Source organism: Bidens hawaiensis, unplaced genomic scaffold (genome assembly GCF_021521415.1).
Source record: "Bidens hawaiensis isolate Kalapana, Puna unplaced genomic scaffold, B.hawaiensis_p1.1 tig00056898_1, whole genome shotgun sequence".
NCBI classification, from domain to species: domain Eukaryota; kingdom Viridiplantae; phylum Streptophyta; class Magnoliopsida; order Asterales; family Asteraceae; genus Bidens; species Bidens hawaiensis.
Genome location: NW_027506374.1, coordinates 30591 through 50456, shown reverse-complemented (window position 1 = coordinate 50456; position 19866 = coordinate 30591). Strand labels below are relative to the sequence as shown.

General features: G+C 34.7%; 1 protein-coding gene and 1 pseudogene across 1 annotated transcript; both read right to left on the bottom strand.

Moving 5' to 3' along the window:
• Positions 1 to 2847, bottom strand: LOC143617679 (WAT1-related protein At1g09380-like; annotated as a pseudogene).
• Positions 2848 to 11576: 8729 nt separating this feature from the next.
• Positions 11577 to 13632, bottom strand: LOC143617675 (non-specific lipid transfer protein GPI-anchored 7-like). The gene is made up of 3 exons (XM_077090157.1): positions 13298 to 13632; positions 12903 to 12947; positions 11577 to 11789 (listed from the first exon to the last, which is right to left on the bottom strand). Exons 1-3 carry the CDS (start codon positions 13608 to 13610, stop codon positions 11698 to 11700), a joined length of 450 nt encoding a protein of 149 aa, XP_076946272.1. The 5' UTR covers positions 13611 to 13632; the 3' UTR covers positions 11577 to 11697.
• Between the last annotated feature and the right edge of the window lie 6234 nt (positions 13633 to 19866).

Below are 19866 nucleotides of genomic sequence, written 5' to 3'. Positions count from 1 at the left end.
TCAATGCATCTCAATATCTTCCTTTGCATCTTGTAATTCCGGTTGAGGTTCAATTTCCTGGCTCTTTCCCCATAATACAGTGTAGAGTCCTATCACAATAAGCACCGACCCCAACACCCTGTTCAATAAATATATATTAAATTCAACAATAACGAGCATGCATTATAATCTTGAATGATAAGGTATATAAGTTTTGAAAATTGTACTTACGTTCCAAGGAATAATTTCTCACGTAAAAATGCCCAACTCAGTGCTGCAACAATAACCAACAACAAGGGGCTACACACGGATACACCATGACATCATGCAAACACCTATCCCGGAACACGCAACTCCCTGCAAACATCCATCGTCTTGCATATTAATTATACACCATCTATATAATATATGTATGTGGTTCGGTCAAACCATCAAAGCACCAGGACCAGTGTCCAGGCGCTCCGGTTATGAATTTTCTTTTATTGGCTTAATAATGGAGTTTATATATATAGAGAACAATTATACGGAGTAGCTTAAACCGCTAGCTTAGGGAACAAGAAAGTTAAACAATATGGCTTCCACACCAAACCAAAATAAGCCTAAAAGGCCTCACAAGGCCGGCTTTGAAGGAGGGTCGGCTGGTCTACAGACCCCGACCTAATCACCCAGTAGCCTCGAATTTTTTTTCTTAAAAAAACTTATAATTTTTTTTTTTGAAAAAATAATATGTATTCTTAATATTTAAGCTCAATTACTTAACTAATATAAGCCTATGTTTTATTTAAAAAAAAAGTTTTTGTACAACCCAAATCATAACCAAGTAATCTCTTTTAAAAATTTAATTGTTTAAACCCAATAAAAACCCTTTTATTTAAAACTCAAAAAAAATTTTCTCTTCGGTCAAAAAACTTATAATGATTTTCGGAGACGGCCCTGGCCTTCATAAAACCTAGCAAGAGAGAGAGAGAGAGAGAATGTACATACCGCATATACACTAGCCAACGCCCTGATGCCTGGAAACAATGACCACTCACTTGCGTGTGGCTCCATGATTACACCAAATTAGGCAGCATTGCACTGTGCCCATGAGCAACATCAAAGCTGAGATTGATTGGGGAGCAGGATACTTGTCGCCCATTCTGGCCTGAATTTTGTTAACAAAATTAGTTAATTTGATTTCTCAATTTGATAGATATGTAGGCGCGCGACTGGCTTGACTTACTTGGATAATGAACCAAATTGACCATGTCAAAGCACTGACGATGACCAGAAAAGGTCCGAGAAGACTCCCGTGCGTGTGGCCAGCATGGTCCGCAGCAATCTTTAAATGAATATTTGATCCGCGGATTGGTACGAAAGGCCCATGGTACAAAGCCAATACCATGGCACCCCCTACCCCAAGTAATGTTCCTATCAACTTCGCTTGTCCACCTAATGTCTTCAGCTTTGCGCTTTCTTGTCTATCCAACAAACAGATCAAATCATTAAACAAAAGTACAAAACCATTCTTTCCTTGACCTTAAACAACACCTTAAGAGTTAGCTATTACCTGACTGCAACGGCAATGACAAAAGTGATCCCTGGCAGTAGATTCGATAGCGCACACCCAATGGTTGGTGTCGTGTACTTCAAACCAACAAAGTATGTGATCGGGTTCAGTGCCAACCTGCAGGCATGCACATAAATTAATTTTCTAAAAATGAATTTATATTATAGTTGTGGTGTGTAAGCTTACCCAAACAATGAGCAGACGAAAATTTGGATGAAAATCGGCAACGTCATTGGAGGTCTTTTCCCCCTGCAACAAAATTTGTCGTCTCATTTTTATCGAGTTTAACTTTTTTATCACATTTATATGGATTTTCCAAATTAGCATTACGGATTTGTTATATAATGTTTACAACATTCGGTGTTGTTTCACTGGTACTTTTTGTAATCGACTCTATAGCTTCTTCAATAAACGCTAGTTCTTCAACATTCTAATCGATAAGCACTATGCGAAACAGAAGAGTAGGGTGGCTCAGGGAGAGTGAAATAAAGCAATGACAGGCACTCACTTTTCTAGAGTCTCTAAATTTAAAAGGTAACAAATTATATATAGATAATTTTGGTTTTGAGATTGTTTCACAATATGGTTCGTGGTCTATAATTATCATGGTCAGCCATGGGGAGGGCGAGTAGAGTGACTACCAAAGGCACAGGTTCCCATAGGACCAAGGTTTTTTTAAAAAGAAAAAATTTATTTTTTATATATACATTTGAAGAAACAAATTTTTAGGCTCGTTTGAGAAAATAAACCCACTTTAAGTCTTTAATTAATAAGCTCATTAAATGATTTAAACCCAATAGCCATTAACATTTAACAAAATAAAAAAGAAAAAAAGGCAGTCCTTTACAACTTATATATGTTGTACGGTCACAAAGCCACTATACTAGAGACTGACGCTCGCAGAAGTCGGAAAGATTTGTTATTTTTTTATATTCTCGAGCCCGTATTTGACATGTCCCAGACTCTAAATATTATTTGTATTCTTAGGGCCAGGACGACCTTGATAATTACGGATACAATTTTTCTTATGAAAATTGCCTCTAAATTGTTGTGTGTTTTAGGCCTCCAGAAAGATTAAGAAAGATTAAAACGGCCATGAAGAAAACCAGAAGAATATTAATAAAGAAAATGGGAAATATATACCTTTCTATGAAATAAGCCCAAGGGACAATAACAAGAGAGGCAAAGATTTGACGATAAGCCACATGGATGTAAGGATTCATCCCGGAATCCATTGCCAGCTTGGAGAAGATGTTCATACCTGCATACTCAAACTGTACAAGTACCATCAACAGCACAGGCAACAAATCTTGCATCATTGTTACCTGCTACTTTGTTAATTGTTATCACTTTCTTTCTTTCTGAATGAATGAATGAAAATACGAAATGAATGAATGTAGTCATCACCAATATGACTAACTAGCTTATATAAATGCTTTTGGCTTTTTTTAGTTAAGACAAACTTGTGCCAACAAACTTGCATGCTACAATGCCAAATGTCAACATTTCTGAAATCACTTGCATCATTCTACCGTCAATTAATGTCTACACAACTACCTGGCTAGCTTGACCACATGAATATGTGTATCAGTTAGATCATAAAAACATGCAAAAATTAATTCCTTTCTGCAGTAATTAACACCCTTCCTTAATATGTGTGCTGCTAATTTAATACTCGGTGTTAAAAATTAATAGACATCCTAATTAAATTTTGAAGTTATTACTAATTCATCGATTAGAGCAAGGTTTTGAAAGAAACTTCAAATGCAAATGAGAAGGTCCCGTTAATAGAAAGAGATTTCATATTTGCACCCTCCAATTTTGTTTCTGGAATTGCCTCCAACTTAACGTGTAGCCGGCGGCCTATTTGATATAATTTCGGCGACGTGTTAGCAAACCAATCACAGAAAGACGCATGGCCAGAATTAGTCTCGACGATATGTTATTCAGGCTATCCTGTCGCCAACGGTAGTTGTCCCTAACCTATCAAGTCGTTGGGCTGCTCTTTAATATTTAATTATATCTAGCCCCACCCCCCTAATTATATTAGTAGTAGATCACGCCTTCTTCGTTTTACATTAGTAGATTATGTCATCTTCATCTTATGTTAGTAGTAGATCACGTTGTCTTGGCTTTATGTTAATAGAAGATCTGTTACTAGCAAAAGACAAAGATGACGTGATCTACTAACATAAGGGCAAGACAACGTGATCTGCTACTAACATAATAGGGGGCAACTAAATATATTTAAAGAGCAGTCTGACAACGCGATAGGTTAAAACACTGGGGGGGAGCTCAAAATGTATACAAATTAAAGTTCACAAACGATGGAGGGCCGGACTCAAATTTTCGGCCGAAAATGCCTAAATTTACACTACGCATAAAAAATGTCAGACGAAAACAGGTAAATTTACACTACTACGTGAAAAAACCATGGGGGGGGGGACCCCCCCCCCCCCCCAAAGTAAGCTTCGCTAGTGGTTAGGGACAACATATTGTCAGTGACGGGATAGCCTAGATAACACATCGTTGACGACTAATCCGACCACGCGTCTTTCAATGATTGGTTTGCTAATACACACGTCGGCGACACGATATGTAGGGACAATTCTGGAAACAAAAATTAGAGGGAACAAATTTTGGGAATTTTAGACAAGCCGCAGTGGGGCGGTATTAGGCGGCAACAGCCCCCCCCCCCCCCCCCCCCGGGGTAGGGGGCGACAAGAACTTGTCGCTGGTGAAGGTTAGAAGAATATTATCATTTTATTAAATAGATCAATGGCAAGCCTGGGGAAAGGGAGGATTTTTGGGCTACAACACCATACTCATAAAAAAACATCGTTCATTTGCCAACATGATACCACATGTTAAAAGTCGTCCTTATTTTGTAGCCTTCCGCTCCTAAAACCCCTCATCATAGTCTATTTTCATTTGCACCATAGTCTATAACATTAAATGAGTTTATTATAACAAGCCAATCACAATTTTTGGTTTATTTGATCAGGTTTGACTAGAAACTTATACCATTAATGAAACTACGTTTAGTTAATGAAATCATCACATTTTGTTAAAACACAAATCTGTTCACTATACTTCAAACTTTTTGTTTAATTTTTGGTGTAAAAATAATTAATAAAATTGTGTAACACTGTGACTCGATTTTTGTTTTTTTTAATAAAATGGTTTTGATAAATTTGTATTGTATTTTTAGTCAATATATTAGAGTTTTTTTTTTTAAATTCAATCAACCATTATCTACATTACTTTTATTACACTCTCTTTTTTAATTATGTTCAATCGCCTAAGTATTAGTCAAGCAAACGTGGTTAAGTTTCATTTTTTTTGTTTAAAAAGATTTATCAAAAAAGGCACTTAAGTGTAACTTTATAATAAACTCTTTTCTCCTTATAGATATGTATAAAAAGTATTTAATTTTTTTAATGACAACCTAGCTTGTTTGGTGTGATATATATAAACTTTTTATATATTTTAATTTGTTTTCTTTTACATCTGTAAAAAATCATTAAAGCTAGCAATGATTAGTTGCTATATTTTTATGTTATATGTATATATATGTTTTTTCTATTCAACAATACTTTTGTTTAAATATTTTTGTTAGATTGTCATCTAAAATTAATAATTCTTTTTTCTAAATAGTTAAAGTAAAAAATTACTAGAGTTGCATTTATTGAGAATGTGATAACTAACCATTAGATAATAACTTTTAGTTAGTTGAACTTGTCATTTATTTTTTAGTAGTAGTAAATAATAATTGCATTTATAGATTAAGATGTTATAGACTTATGATGTAAATAGTAAACCAATGAGAATTATTGACCTGATATTTCACAGTTTAAACCAGCTATTTTCTCACCCTGTGGAATGGTTGACTTTTTATCTCTGTTGTAAATTATTTAATAAATAAATTGTTTAAAAATATCGTTTTCTTTTATTCAATTTTTTTTTCTCATTGTTTTGTTTTCTCTCCTATCTAGTGTTTCTTTTTATTTAAATCACACACTGATACAAACGATGGCGCAAACAATTGAACAAATGGTTTCAAGAATAAACCGTTGAACTCAAAAGATTCTTCATCAAAAGTTTTGAGAACCCGAAAGCTTTGATCGAAATCCTTAAAAAATATTATAATGTCAAAAAAACTAAATAAGATACACAATTGCTCTCGTATGTTATACCAATTAACAAGTTTTAATAAATTTTTATTTGATGACCGAAAATCTTGTGTGTGTGTGTATAATCTCTCTAGCTACTTCAGTTGCGCAAGTAGCCTGATAGCTCATGTGTTCATTGATCGAGCGATCCATGTTATATTCAATGATGGTATTTCACAAAACTCCAGACGTAAAGAGAGAAAGAAATATATCAGATAATCAAGATTTTAAATTAGATACTCTTTGTCTTGCAAATTATTTGCTTCGCTAATTGTAAGTTAGAATATCTTATTCAACATTCTTGAAACTTTAAAGAATTAAGAATCTATAATAGGAGTAAACTACAAAAAAGGATGAGAAATTAATCAAGTCATTCAAGTGGGCTAATGTAGTAATTTCCTCAACTATTTTAAGATGATTGTGAAGCTTCCGAGCCGACAAATAACTATCGGCTTACCAACAAGCCTTTGGGCCAGCTGTATCCAATGCATTACTATGTTGTAGGGATGAGCTTGGTATCGAAAATTTTTGTTTCGATACTAGTACGGTACTGGTTCGGTACCGGTACCGTAGGAAAAATTCAGTAAACACCGGCGTTGGTATTGGTTGATACCGATCCCAACTTTCTTAAAAACCTGGTTTCGATACCGGTACTACTCATTTCAGTACCGAAATCCTCGTTTTAACATCGATATCGAGTATTCGATATCGATAATATCGGTACCTACTATGTTGTCCATCAACCAAGTGATTTTTAGGGTTCAAGTCTAGTTTGAAATAAATATGTAATTTAGTGTGTACACGCGTCTTTATTCTTAAATATATAAGGCTACATGGACCGGAGCCGGAGAAAGGCTTGTGCCGGATCTGGGGAGTTATTTTTCCATGGGATTCGATGATTAGTCACCGGTAGGGCTGTAAAGGAATCTAATGAACTCGAACAAGGTTTTGTTCATGTTCGTTTGTTAAGGAAATAATGTGTTCACGAACGGTTCACAAACACTTTCCGACTGATATTTTATGTTCGTGTTCGCTTATTAAGAAAATGAAATGTGTTCACAAACGGTTTACGAACACAAATAAAATTGATAGAGCCTAGAGATTGAGACCGATACATTTATCAATGTGAATTATGAGAGCATGTGAACGAATCGAATGAACATGAACGAAGGCATGCTCGTGCTCGTTCATTTATTTTTAAACGAACACAAACACTTAACGGAACAAATATTTATGTTCATTTTCGTTTATTTAGAAAATGAACATTTGTGTTCATTTACTATGATTTCTCAATTGCTATACAAGTAAATCTTGATCACTCAATTAAATAAGCTAATGACACCAAAATCATAAACATCACATTCGTTTATATTGTATAAATATCAAGAAATCAATGGGTTCTAAACAAGTCACACTACTAATCGTGATTCGGATGATCAACTTAACACGGTAATAAGAGTAATTATGTTTGGTCGCAAAGTTTTAGTTTAGGGTAGTTAAAACCTTAATATCTCAAGACTTTGTTATTGAATTCAAACTAGTTGTTGAGTGCACTTTTAGAAATGGGAGATATTTGATCAACTATGTGATCAATGATGACATGAATCTAAAGAAATTGACATTTGTACTTTAATAGAAAAAGATGTTGAAAATGGGGGGTTTGGTATAGAGAAAAATATTGCAAGTGCTTTTTGAAGTAATCGACCACCCGTATTTCAAAATCCAACCGTGGGGCTCATAAAAAGGTGTCTAATTCTGGTTAAGTATTCAGGAAGATAAATTATCTCTTGCTTTTGGTAACCTACTCCAAACTTTAAGTGTTTAAAGATAATTTAAAATATTACATTAACTAGTTTGATACAGGGTTAAGACTATTTTAATATTTGAACTTTTACCCTTTTTTTATTTATTTTTTATTTTTACTTTCTATGTTTTTAAGGTTTTACAATTAAACTTTTCTTTGCAATACATTTGCTTGCTATAAAACCGATCAATTTCATAGTTAAACAGATCCGTTAGATGATAGACTATTAGAAATCATGACGTAATGCGGTTAATCAAAACAAAATAATAAAAAGTATTAGTTTATAAAAAAATCGATAACATAATTGCTACAAATATACCATTATCCACTATACATTTGCTAATTAACAATTTAGTGTATAATGTCTACCCAAGAGTGTCATAACATTAACACTAAACCTTAAACAATGAGTAATAGTATAAAAAGCTGCTTTAGATTAAAAAAAAATCATATATTCACTTCATGGGATTTTGCATAAGGGAACTATGGCACAAACGAAGACGAGCCCCTCACCGATCTCTAAATGTGTGCGTCCTTTTAAAAAAACTCGAGGATAGGGAGAACACGTCCGTGCTCTGTGATGGAAAGTTAAGTTATTAATTATTAAACAAATACAAATGTTAGGGAACGTTTAAAAAAAATTAGAAAGTTCCTTTGATGCTGTGCCAAACGGATCAACCACAATGTGTCAGGATGACTTCCCCTTACTCAGTGTTATGAACTTGGTAGCACTTTTCAACTTTGCCTTCTTTATGTCGGTGTCTCAAAACTTTAACAAAAAGTACTTATAATTAGTATAAAAATGTGTATATTAGAATAAAGTTAAAGTAGTACGAACCATCTTGATAATCTTGCACCAATAAATCGATGATATCTACAATGGAGGGTATAACATGATGATTAAGTCACGTTTGGTCTTAAAATCACGACCATCTCGTTGTTTGTCAAGCACTAGACGCATCCCTCATAGCGTCACCACAGTACCGCACTAAAAAATCATGAATTATCTCCGCTATATATGTTGGGAACTTGGGATTCCATCAATATTATGTCCATATATTGTTACGGTACAAATAGTAGAAGGCTCAAAATGTAATAATGTAGGGGTCAAATTGATAGTTTGCTAATATGACTTTGTACTTAAACCACACCAATCTAATGGAACCAGTAGCTAATGATTTGAGATTAATCTCCTTCGTCTGTGTTCTTATTTTCTTCTTATCTTTAGCTTTTAACGTTTTGATTACCAATTGTACTGTAACATATATATGCTCTCAGTCAATGTTAATAACGTAAAGTTAAGTAGGCACATACACTAACAAGCATTAAATATTTAATTAGACGAAAACGCTTAACATGAAGTTTTGTCTGCAACATAGATGCCTTTCCATTTTACAATAACACCGTGGACCATAACTTTAGTATGGTTACTGCTTGTGAAAATAAAAATTGTTAGATCCAAAAAATAAGACAAACAAGTTATACAATTATATTAATAGTATAATACAAACTACGGGGGTGTTTTGGCTGAGCTTCTTAAAACTGCTTATTGATTTTTGAAAAGCAAAAACAATTCTAAAAAGCTTCTCAAGCTTTAAACTGAAGCTTAACAAACAACTTTTACTTTTTAAAAATCAAATAAGCAGTTTTTAAAAGCTCACCCCAAGTACCCCCAAGACAAATTCATCTAGATTGAAATCTAGCATGGCCATGTGGCTCTTATAGACGAGCTCGTCACACACGGTGAAGTTGTTGTTGCCCCCTTGACGTGCATTAGAGGGAGTTCTCTCGTCGATGCTACCCTGCTGCTCCTACACGTTTCGCCTGCCATCTTCTCTAAACATAATTAAAAAGCCCAACACAAGTCACACATGTCACGTTAGGTCAAACATAGTGTACGTTAAAAGGGAGGAATTTAATGGTCTTCATGACAATTTAGTTATCTAAGGTAAAACTAATTGCAGTGACTTAGTGAGTTAATTGCTTGGAGAAAGAAAGATAAATCACATTGATAAATTAAGTGTTTTGGCAGGTTTACAAATAAAAATAGATGGAGGACACAAGTTATTGAGTGAGCCAGATGGATAAATTAAGTGATTAACTAAATGTGTAATTTAATTGCAACTAGGTAACTAAACCCGAAACTAGAATTCATTGTGACTATTTTTTCATAACCATTCAACTCGTTTGTATTTCTTGCTTCTTAAGTTGCTTGGAAAATTAGTTTATAGTTCTTGTTTAACCCAGTCTTCAATCCACTTTTGCGTTTACAGTTAAACAAGACGTGTTTTACTAATCAGTAATCACATGCTTCTAGTGGATACGATACCCTACTTATCCTACCTGGCTATGTTATTAGGTTTTTTCATGGCTTAATTGACGACCTACAATTGGCTTTGACTTCTCCCTCAATTCAAGCAAACTATATGAGCGAAGCACACTCTTTTTTGTGGCTTTACGCCAAACTGATACCTCCGGGAACAATGATTAATGCTTTTTACCTTTTTGTTGTCTTTGAGCAAATTCTCACAACACATGACTTTTGTTGTTGCTGCCTTCGCTGCTTGTCACGGGCACTTCATCAACACCTCTAACTTGAGACCAAATTTGATCTACTATCCATCAAATATAGCCTGTCATTTAAGAACTTTTGGGATACTGACCATAACTTTCTAATTGCTCAAAGGCTCCTTTTATTGGGTTTTAAAAGGTGGTTTGATTCCCCCATGTTGTTTTGCAAGAGGTTAATAAGTAACACTAAGTGTGACGAAATCTTAGATATATACAAGTCAAAATCAAGAGCCAAATATGAGAGAAGAGGAGACGATAAATCTTCTGCCTTGTCATATTTTTGTATTTCTTAAATCGATATTATTCTTTGTATTATGCAAATAGTTTCCACTTTATGATTTTAATCATCTACTAAAATTTGAGAGCTATTTTAAAAACTTTTGGAAGGCTGATCTTCTACTAATATAAGTAACAAAAACTTACCAGAACTATATGAAATTTAGAAAAAAGAATTTATCTTGAAATATATAAGATAGTAAAGATATAGCCCGTGTAATACATGGGTGGTTAAAACAATAAAATAAAATTTAATAATATACGTAATAACGTACCTTATAGATTCATAAGATATAAATAATGTTAAATAAAATTTTATAATTCATAAATATTTAAAAATCTCATTTAATACAACATTTAAACTTACCTTTGTAACTTAGTAATTCTATAAATGATAATAGTATTAATTGACATTTTAGTTGATTGCTCTAGTTGAATAACATGCAGAATAATGATTTTGTTTTAATAGGATAGATAGAATATCAGTTTAATAAACAACTATTTTGGTATGTTTGTTTTGGTGAATTGTTGATTAATTCCTTTTGTTTCTTTTCTTGTTAAAATCTGGTTTTGGGCTTAAGTGGAGTGCTGCTAATATGGGCTTATGATTCAAGTGAGTGTAGCTTGGGCTTAACATGTTGGATATGAAGATTGGGCTAAAGATGTGTGTATGTGATGGGCCGCAACTTAGAAGAACTATACTTTAAAAGGATATTCGAGATATTTTTCCAGTTAGATAGGTCTCTTCTCGGTTTTACGATATAGGGCGTCCAATTGTATTTTGATCGTCACTTTTGTGTTCTTGAGCTATTATAATCATTCACTAAAATGATAATTGATGTTGTAGTTTGTTAGTTGTTTCCTAGATCGTTTTGTTGATTCCATCTTCGGTTTACTTTAAATCAAAGATCTGTTTGTTTTACGAAGTTTATCATTGTGATTAACAAGAAGATTTTGTGTTTGTGAATTGTTATATCATGTTCTCCAATCTGTTGGACATCTTCTTATAAAAGATACAAACCTACACTTTCTTGTTTGACCAAAGTTTATATAAATTAGTTTTTTTATAGAATACATGCTAATTTGTTCCTTCTATAAAAAAATAACCACAGCCGTTAATTAGATGTGGTCCATGCTTAATCTTAACAAAGCTTTACTTTCTTGTATTTGATAATACTAATCGGCATCGAGTAACGATTTTGAACTTGTATATGGGCTTGAACTTTACTTGGTACAATGATATTATGCGATCATGAATATTAATTGTACGATGATATTATACAAATAAGAATTCCATTATAACAATGAATCATATTTATGTGATATGCTCGAATGAATGAACTGGATTATAATAACATCATTGAAGCCGATATAAATAACAAACCAATAACCTCACTTGAAGCGATCTTAACCGCACCATTCCTACTCGGAGTACTAGCTGCAAAACACACAATTATATTAGGAGAGTGATGTGGTTTATTAATCTACCTGCCTCGTTTCCTTTTCCTTATATTTCACATATTCGAGTTAGTCAAATTGAAGCCACCACTAAATTGACTAATATACTTAAAATAAACGAAAATAAAAAGACAAAAAATTAAATAATTGGGTCATACGTTCAAAATCTTTGACTATCACTAGAGGCGACAACTCCAGACACGAGCTAAAATACAAACACGAACAACATGAAACAAAAATAATCAAATTGTTGGTAGAGACTACATTTGGGCTCGCCGGTCGTCTATAGGCTCTAGAGTTTAGTAACTTTCATGATATTGTGTGTATATACTATATACACATAGTGTAACATTTACAATTCAATATTTAACCAATGGAAATATGCTGTATGCATCAATATGGTATCAGTCGTAAAATAGAAATATAATGTGTATTTATTTGAAAATTTTATTTTATAAAAGGTTGTGGTGGAGCTAAGGTGAAAATAAACCAAGTGTCAAGTCAACTTGAAGCCCCAATAGATTGACTAATTATACTTTAAATTATCCAAAAGTGAAAATAAAACTGTTGATAGTGAATATATTAGAGGTAGCAAATGTTGACGTGATCAGAAACATGATATAAACATAACATGAAAACAAATAGGTTGCAAATCAGTTAATGTAACCCGTTTCATAAAATAAATCAACCTGAACTTGACATGTTTAATAAATGGATTAATCCAAGCACAACCCATTTGATAAACGAATTAACCAGCTAAAATGTGTTAAATTTAAAGTATAATATTTTGATTTTTCAATTTCAAATATGAAATTAACTTTGGGTCTAAAAGTTAAACAACTTTATTCATTAATTATAAGTTCTAGCTACCAATACTCTTGATTCTCTTCTTTCATTAGTGTTAGATGAAATGATACGCAATAAACGTTAAATGGGTCAACTAGAAACCGACACCACTTTAGAGTGTTAGTCTGGCATGACATGACATAAATAAACATCAATGTTCGGGTTGATGTAACCAACTATAACTAAAAACAAACTGATTATCTTATCGGCTAAAACAGTCTAAGAGATCATGACAAATTGGCAATACCTGGTGGAGGTTTAGTGCTAGATCCACCTGGAGCTTGAGCATGAACTGCATCAAAATATATTATTACACTAATAATTAATTCACATCATCAATTGAAGCTAGCAATGCCTCATCATAATCAATTCATATCTTTCTCTAATCCAATATTATTCAATCCTGATCATTAGAACCGAATCACCCATAGCATAATCACACATTAGGTAACGAAGGGCAGTTTGGTAGCCTCTTAGCAGTTATTAAGAGGCTACCTCACCTCTTAATGGTTAAGAGATAGCCTTAAGTCTGAATGGTTAAGAGACAACCATTAAAAGGTAGCCTTTTAATGACTGTTAAGAGGCTACCAAACAGCCCCCAAGAAAACTTGCATCAACTAAAAGAGAAAATATTAAACTAACCGTTTTTACAAACGCTTGTGTCCGAACTTACTCCACACAAGCGAGGAAGCCGAAGAGCCTGACTAATATTGATCCCAAGTCCAGACAAAAAATCTGGATTCGAATACAAATTACACAAACACGGTAGATCAGTGGCCACGGTCTCCTTGATCGGATCACAACAAGTGTTAGGCGGCGTTATGGTGGTGTTAAGGTACGGGGCACAAGGGACTAGCTTTGATGCACACGTTTGAGCTTGCGCGTATGCGGTCGGCATCAGTATTGTGATCACCAGGAGTGCAAACACTACTGTTGGATATGAATAAAGTGCCATTGAGTTTTGTCTAAAGGGGATGAACATATTCTTGTTGGAAGTTAAAAAAGGAGTTGAGTTCACTAGATTTAGTTGGGGTTGTTGAAAGTTATGGGGTTTTAGCTGGCACAATTGGCTTGTCCCTTTTCATGATTCTTGCTTCTTTTTTTTTTGTTTTTATAAATAAATTATTAAAAAGACTACTCGATTAAAGGAATTTTATAAAACATATCGGAAACAAATAAAATCTTTAATTTTATTTATATTTTCCTTCAGCCTGGGGAATATTTTAGTAAACTATATTGTTATCTTTCTTTTCTTTAATCTCTTTAACACTACATTCTTGAGTTTTTTATTTAAGAGTTTGGAAAAGAAAAAATAAGAAAATTTTCCTTTTTTCATTCTTGAGTTTTTTCATTAAAAGAAAAGAAAGGGAATGAAAAAAAAAGTTATGGCTTTTTTCCTTCAAAACTTTCCAACCAAATATGGCCTGATTCGAAAGGAAAGTTTATAAGCATGTATCATATTACTAATTTATCATATTTTTTCCTTCCTATCTAACTCAATAATAAGGACATGATTGTAAAGTTACAATGTTTTTTCCTATGTTTTCCTTCCTATTTAACTCAAGAATGTAATTAACACTTTCTTTTATATTCTTTTATTTTAACTCGAGAATATCTTTTAAATATATTATTTCTTTTCCTTTCTCCCCCTATCCAATTTTATCATTTCTTTTTTTTTGTATTTTAAACCCGAGAATGCGGTGTAAATGCAGATTTCGGATGGAGCTCTTTTAAACGCGGCAGAACTCACGAGTGGTCCATTTAAGCTGCTTTTCGTAACAAGATATATATTTCTACTAGATTATATCCCCCCGTGTTACGGGGGTTGTTTTACATTATTCGTTTTTAATATTTATATATGTATATTTGGATTTTAATTTTATTTATTGTAAGAAAGTTAATAATTAATATACTTGAGGTTTGATGATAAAATGGTTTCACAAATAAATGATATGTTATAATCTGGTTTAAAAGCTATCTGGGTTTCGTGATACCCATTACCCGTTTATTTTCTTTATTATAGAATTGTTTCTTAATTATAAAAATATATTTTTTTAATAAAATAGGATATTAATTTTTAGTATATCCATATTTTATAAGATTTTCATATCAAATATTTGATTAGATTAATTTTTAATATAATGAGATGTTATAACCTGTTTAAGAGCTATCTGGGTTTTGTGAGAGCTTTACCCATGAATTCGGGTCAAATATGTGAGAAGCCTTCATTTACAAATAAAGCAGTTTGATTGCTTGAGAGAATGGTTGTTTTACATTTTTTGTTTTTTAATATTTATTTTTTGGATTTTAATTTTCTTTATTGTAAGAAAGTTAATAATATACTTAGGGTTTGATGATGAAAGGGCTTCATAAATAAATGATATGTTATAACTCGTTTAAAAACTATCTGGATTTGGTGACCCATGACCCGCTTATGTTTTTTACTATAAAATTGTTTATTAATTATAAATAATATCTTTTTCTTTTTAAATTGGATATTAAATGTTAGTATATCCCTATTTTATAGGATTTTCACATCAAATATTTGGTAAGATTATTTTTTAATTTAATGAGATGTTTTAACCCGTTTAAGAGCTATCTGATTTTAAGACCCATACCCATGAATTTGGGTTAAATCAATGAGAGGTCTCAATTTAAAAATCAAGCAATCTAATGGCTTCCGTAAAAGGGGGAACGACCACATCGCGAGACGTTGGATTTTAGGGTTTTCGTTTTTATATATTATAGATTATATAAATTTTATTTTAAATCTTAGTTTTCTGGTTCAATATTTTTAATTATGATATGATTAAGAGAAACTATACAATGTGATACATAACGTGGATTGATTTCTTTTGATAACCACTTTGAGTTTTAAGAACTTGAAATAACTCAATGTAACATTTTTTTTTGTGATTTTTTTTACATATACGTAATATATGTAGGTTACATGTACGTAAAAAGATTACAGAATTTTTTACGAACCGAGCCGACTTTTTACATAGGTGTAACGAACGTATAAATTAGTGTAATCAGTATATATCTTTATTCTCTCTCCTACTTAATTTTTTAATTAAATTTAATCTCAACCACATAATCTAATTTATTTAATTAAATGTGTGGTTAAAAATTAAGTTATTAAGTTTTTAAAACTTAACAAGGTTCTCAAATTATCCCTCCCCTACATAATGTTTACTTATATACTTATAATTATGCCACTCATATTTCTTATAACGTTTATATCACATTTTAAAAGGAAAAGATTGAACTTGAACAATTAGGTTTTAAAATAAATCTCAATAATACATAATGATATTCGTAAGCAGAGGTGCATAAAATGAGTTTTTCTAATACTTGGTTTTGTAACATCTGCCCCGATCCGACCCGACCCAGGTACCCGTTTCTCTTATCCGATCTCTTTCTTTTATGATTTAATATTTATTTATACTTATATTTTACTTTTAATAATAATAATATACTTTTTCCTCTCTTTCCGCCTTGTTTCCCTCTTTTTCTTCTAACTCTTTGCTTGTCCTTTGTTCCTTCCCGCCTAAGGTTGTCTGCGCAGCTCCACGCGCCAGACTCCCTTACAAGGAATCCTGCGTGAAGACCACCTGTTTCAGCGATACGCGAGACGAACTCTTCTCGCAGCGCGTTAAGAATTGAAATTCTTCTCGCAGCGCGCTAAGAACGGAAGTTCTTCCCGCGACGCGCTAAGGATTTGTAGTTCTCGCAGCGCGCTAAGAATCGTAGTTCATCCCTCGACGCGCGAAGAATTATAGTTCTTCCCGCGGCGCGCTAGGAATTTTAGTTCCTCCCGCGGCGCGCTAAGAAATGTGATTCTTCCCGCGGCACGCTTAGAAATGTAGTTCTTTCCGCGACGCGTTAAGGTTGGTTCTGTCTGCCTTCGCGCTCGCGCTCTCTTGACCTTCTGTGTCTGCCTTCGCGCCTTAGCCTTCTCGCGCTGAATCCTTCGAGTTTTCTGTTTAAATCTAGCCGTTTGCTTTTGTGTTGTCTTATCTTTTGAGCTGTTGACCTAATCTGCTTTATGTCTGAAAAGTTACTTTCGGCGCAGCATGCGCACCAACCCCATTGGTTGACAGAAAAAGTGACTGACATAATCTTTTGAGAATCTGCTTTTGCCATGCTTGACCAGTACTTTATCTGTCCTCTCCCATGCCTTTTTCTGAATCCTGTCAGCCTTTTTCTCTTTTTCCCTGCTACCATATCTTTTGATATCTTTACTTTTCAGAACTTTTTACTGTTGATATCTTTTCTTTTACTTTTGGAGATCTTTTCTAGGGTTTGTGTCCCCTAGGGTTTACCTATATATAGTACTATTTTCATAACACTACACACACAAAACACTTACACTCTCCTGTTCTCTCTTGCTCCTTGCCGTTGTTTTTCCTCTGCCGCCTCCTCTCTTGCCTCCGTCTTCCTCCCTGTTCTGCTCTGTTTTCTGGTAATATATATATATAAAATAATTTACTTATTAATTATGCTAACTTATAATCAAGACTTGAAACAAATCATTAAAACAATAATCTTATTTATAGGTTAACTTGTGCTTGTTTAAAGTTGGTTCTTGCTTTATCTTACACCGCATCGTTTATCAAGTGAGTAATCTCGTACCTAATCCCTTTTTGCTTTTAATGTTTTGGGATGTTCATGTGTTCATACAAACTTAGAGTCTTAAACTTGTTTATGAACTTTAGTCGCGCAGTATCCCATGTGTTGAGGACGTAGACTTGGCTGTTATTTGTATGTGTGGATCATTAACCGTCTTGTCGGTCTATTCCGCAGTTTTCATGGTACCATTAGATGAACACGGGAGAACATTCGTTTATGATTTTCTCTTTTGTTTACACATGCACAGTTAGTCTTGTTTGTGAGCTCAATTGTGAGCACTGGCAGTCTTATGAATCTTAGAGTTGGTCCCAATCAGATTACACCCTTGTTGAAAACCAGACATACACATGTTGCGCGCAGATTTATTGTTATCTATGTATTGTATTAAACTTGATTTCTCACCAACACGCAAGTGTTTGACGTTTATTTTAACACATGTTCAGGTTTGCAGTAGCTGTTTTGGAGCTTGTGGACACGTAGGAAGTTTTTACTTTTGGACCTAGAATTAAAATGTATCAAGACAAGTTAATGTTGTTCGAATGTTATAATTTATAATATATTGATTTATGTTTGATTTATGTTCTTTATTTTCCCCGCTGCGCGTGCGCGATAAAATGTGTATTAATAAATATTGACACCAATAGTGTCGCGAGTAATGAAGCAATATGTGGCGCCCCGATGTATAATCCGCCTTTGGTCGGGGTGTTACAGGTTTCAGGTGATACATGAATTGTCGATTCTTGATTCGAATTTGTTACCTTTATTAAGTCTGCAATTAGGGTCATTTATTTTACTTTAACTTTTGATAGCATCTAACTCCGTGAAACCAAGCTTTATAAGATTAAAACTTTGCGCTAAAACCAAGATATTAACTAAAATTAAAATTTTTATAGAATGCCTCCGCTATCTCGCCGATTTCAGAGAAGAGAAGCCTCGCGCATGCGTAGACAGCAACGTTCCCAGGAAATGGCCGCCGCAATAGCCCAAGCTTTGAGCCAAAACAATACCAACACCTCGAGTTATAACATTAAGTCCTTTAACGCGGGTAACCCTCCAAAGTTCACAGGTCTTGGAGGAGCCACCGTGATGCTCCAATGGCTCGAGAAGATAGAAAACACTTTCCTCCACACCCAATGCCCCTCAGACAGACGAACCCTATATGCTTCCAGTGTCCTGGAATCCAGAGCGCTTACATGGTGGAATGGAGTAGCTCATGCGCGTGGCGCAGAGGCTGCTTCTAGCATGACATGGGAGGAATTCAAGGAAATTCTTACGCGAGAATTCTGCCCTCCCAATGAAGTTAAGCGCCTGGAGGAAGAATTCTGGAACTTGAAGCAATACAGTGGCGAAGCGCGCGAGTACGCGACGCGCTTCCACGAGCTAAGCTTACTGGTCCCTCACCTTGTTACCCCTTCACGCCGAGCAATCGAGAAATTCCTTGGGGGTCTCCCCATGGAAATTCAAGATTCTGTATGGGCCAGAAACCCAGTTACCCTCTCTGACGCCATTGAGTTGGCCGCTGTGCTCAGCGACAACCATGTCAGAGCAGGAACCCTGTTCCTGCGGGGAACTGAGAAGACCAAACCTACCAAAACTGCCCCTGAACCAACAGAAACCAAACCAGAACCCTCAAACCGTAACAACCTCAAGCGCAGGCGCAAGGCCTATGCGCTTACCAACACGCCCATTGTCCAGCAACCCATTTACCAACCCCCAGTTTACGCGCCTAACCCTCTGTCAGCCTACCCAACTCCTGTAGTCCACAACTATGCCTTAACCAACCCAGCACTCCCTGCCCCACCAACTAAGAAACCTTACACAGGAAACCATCCCTTTTGCCCAACCTGTAGATTTCACCACCTAACCCAAACCCCGTGTCGACTTTGTAATCGATGTGGCCGTGCTGGTCACACTGCTGAGAACTGTAGAGTCCTTCCCGCCAATCCAATTGCGCCAACACCACCAGTCTACCCGCAGAACCCACAATCAATCTACCAAAACCCACGACCCAGATCGTGCTTTAACTGCGGTGATCCCAGTCATTTCCGGAACGCGTGCCCGAGACTACAAGTGCAAATCACACAAGCGAATCCGGTGAACCAGATTTCGAACCAAGTGACGCGTGGACGAGCTTTTAACATAACCGCGCACCAAGCGCTAGCGAATAATGACGTAGTTAATGGTACATTTTTGCTTAACGGATTTTATGCTTCTGTACTTTTTGATACTGGCGCCGATCGAAGTTTTATTTCTCGCGCCTTCGAGCAGAAGCTTGCGCGACCGCGCGATGACTTAAAAGAAGATTTTTCAGTTGAATTGGCTAATGGTGAAACTGTTTTAATAAACTCAGTGATTAAAGATTGTACGCTTAACCTTAACGAAAACGATTTTCTAATCGACCTCATCCCCATGCCTCTTGGAAGCTTTGATGTTATCATTGGTATGGACTGGCTCTCGAAGAATCGCGCCGAAGTTATTTGCGCCAAGAAATTGATTCGCATACCTCGAGAAAATGGTGATCTTCATATTTACGGCGAAAAACCCTCCAGTGGTCTTAAACTTATGTCTTGCGCCGAAGC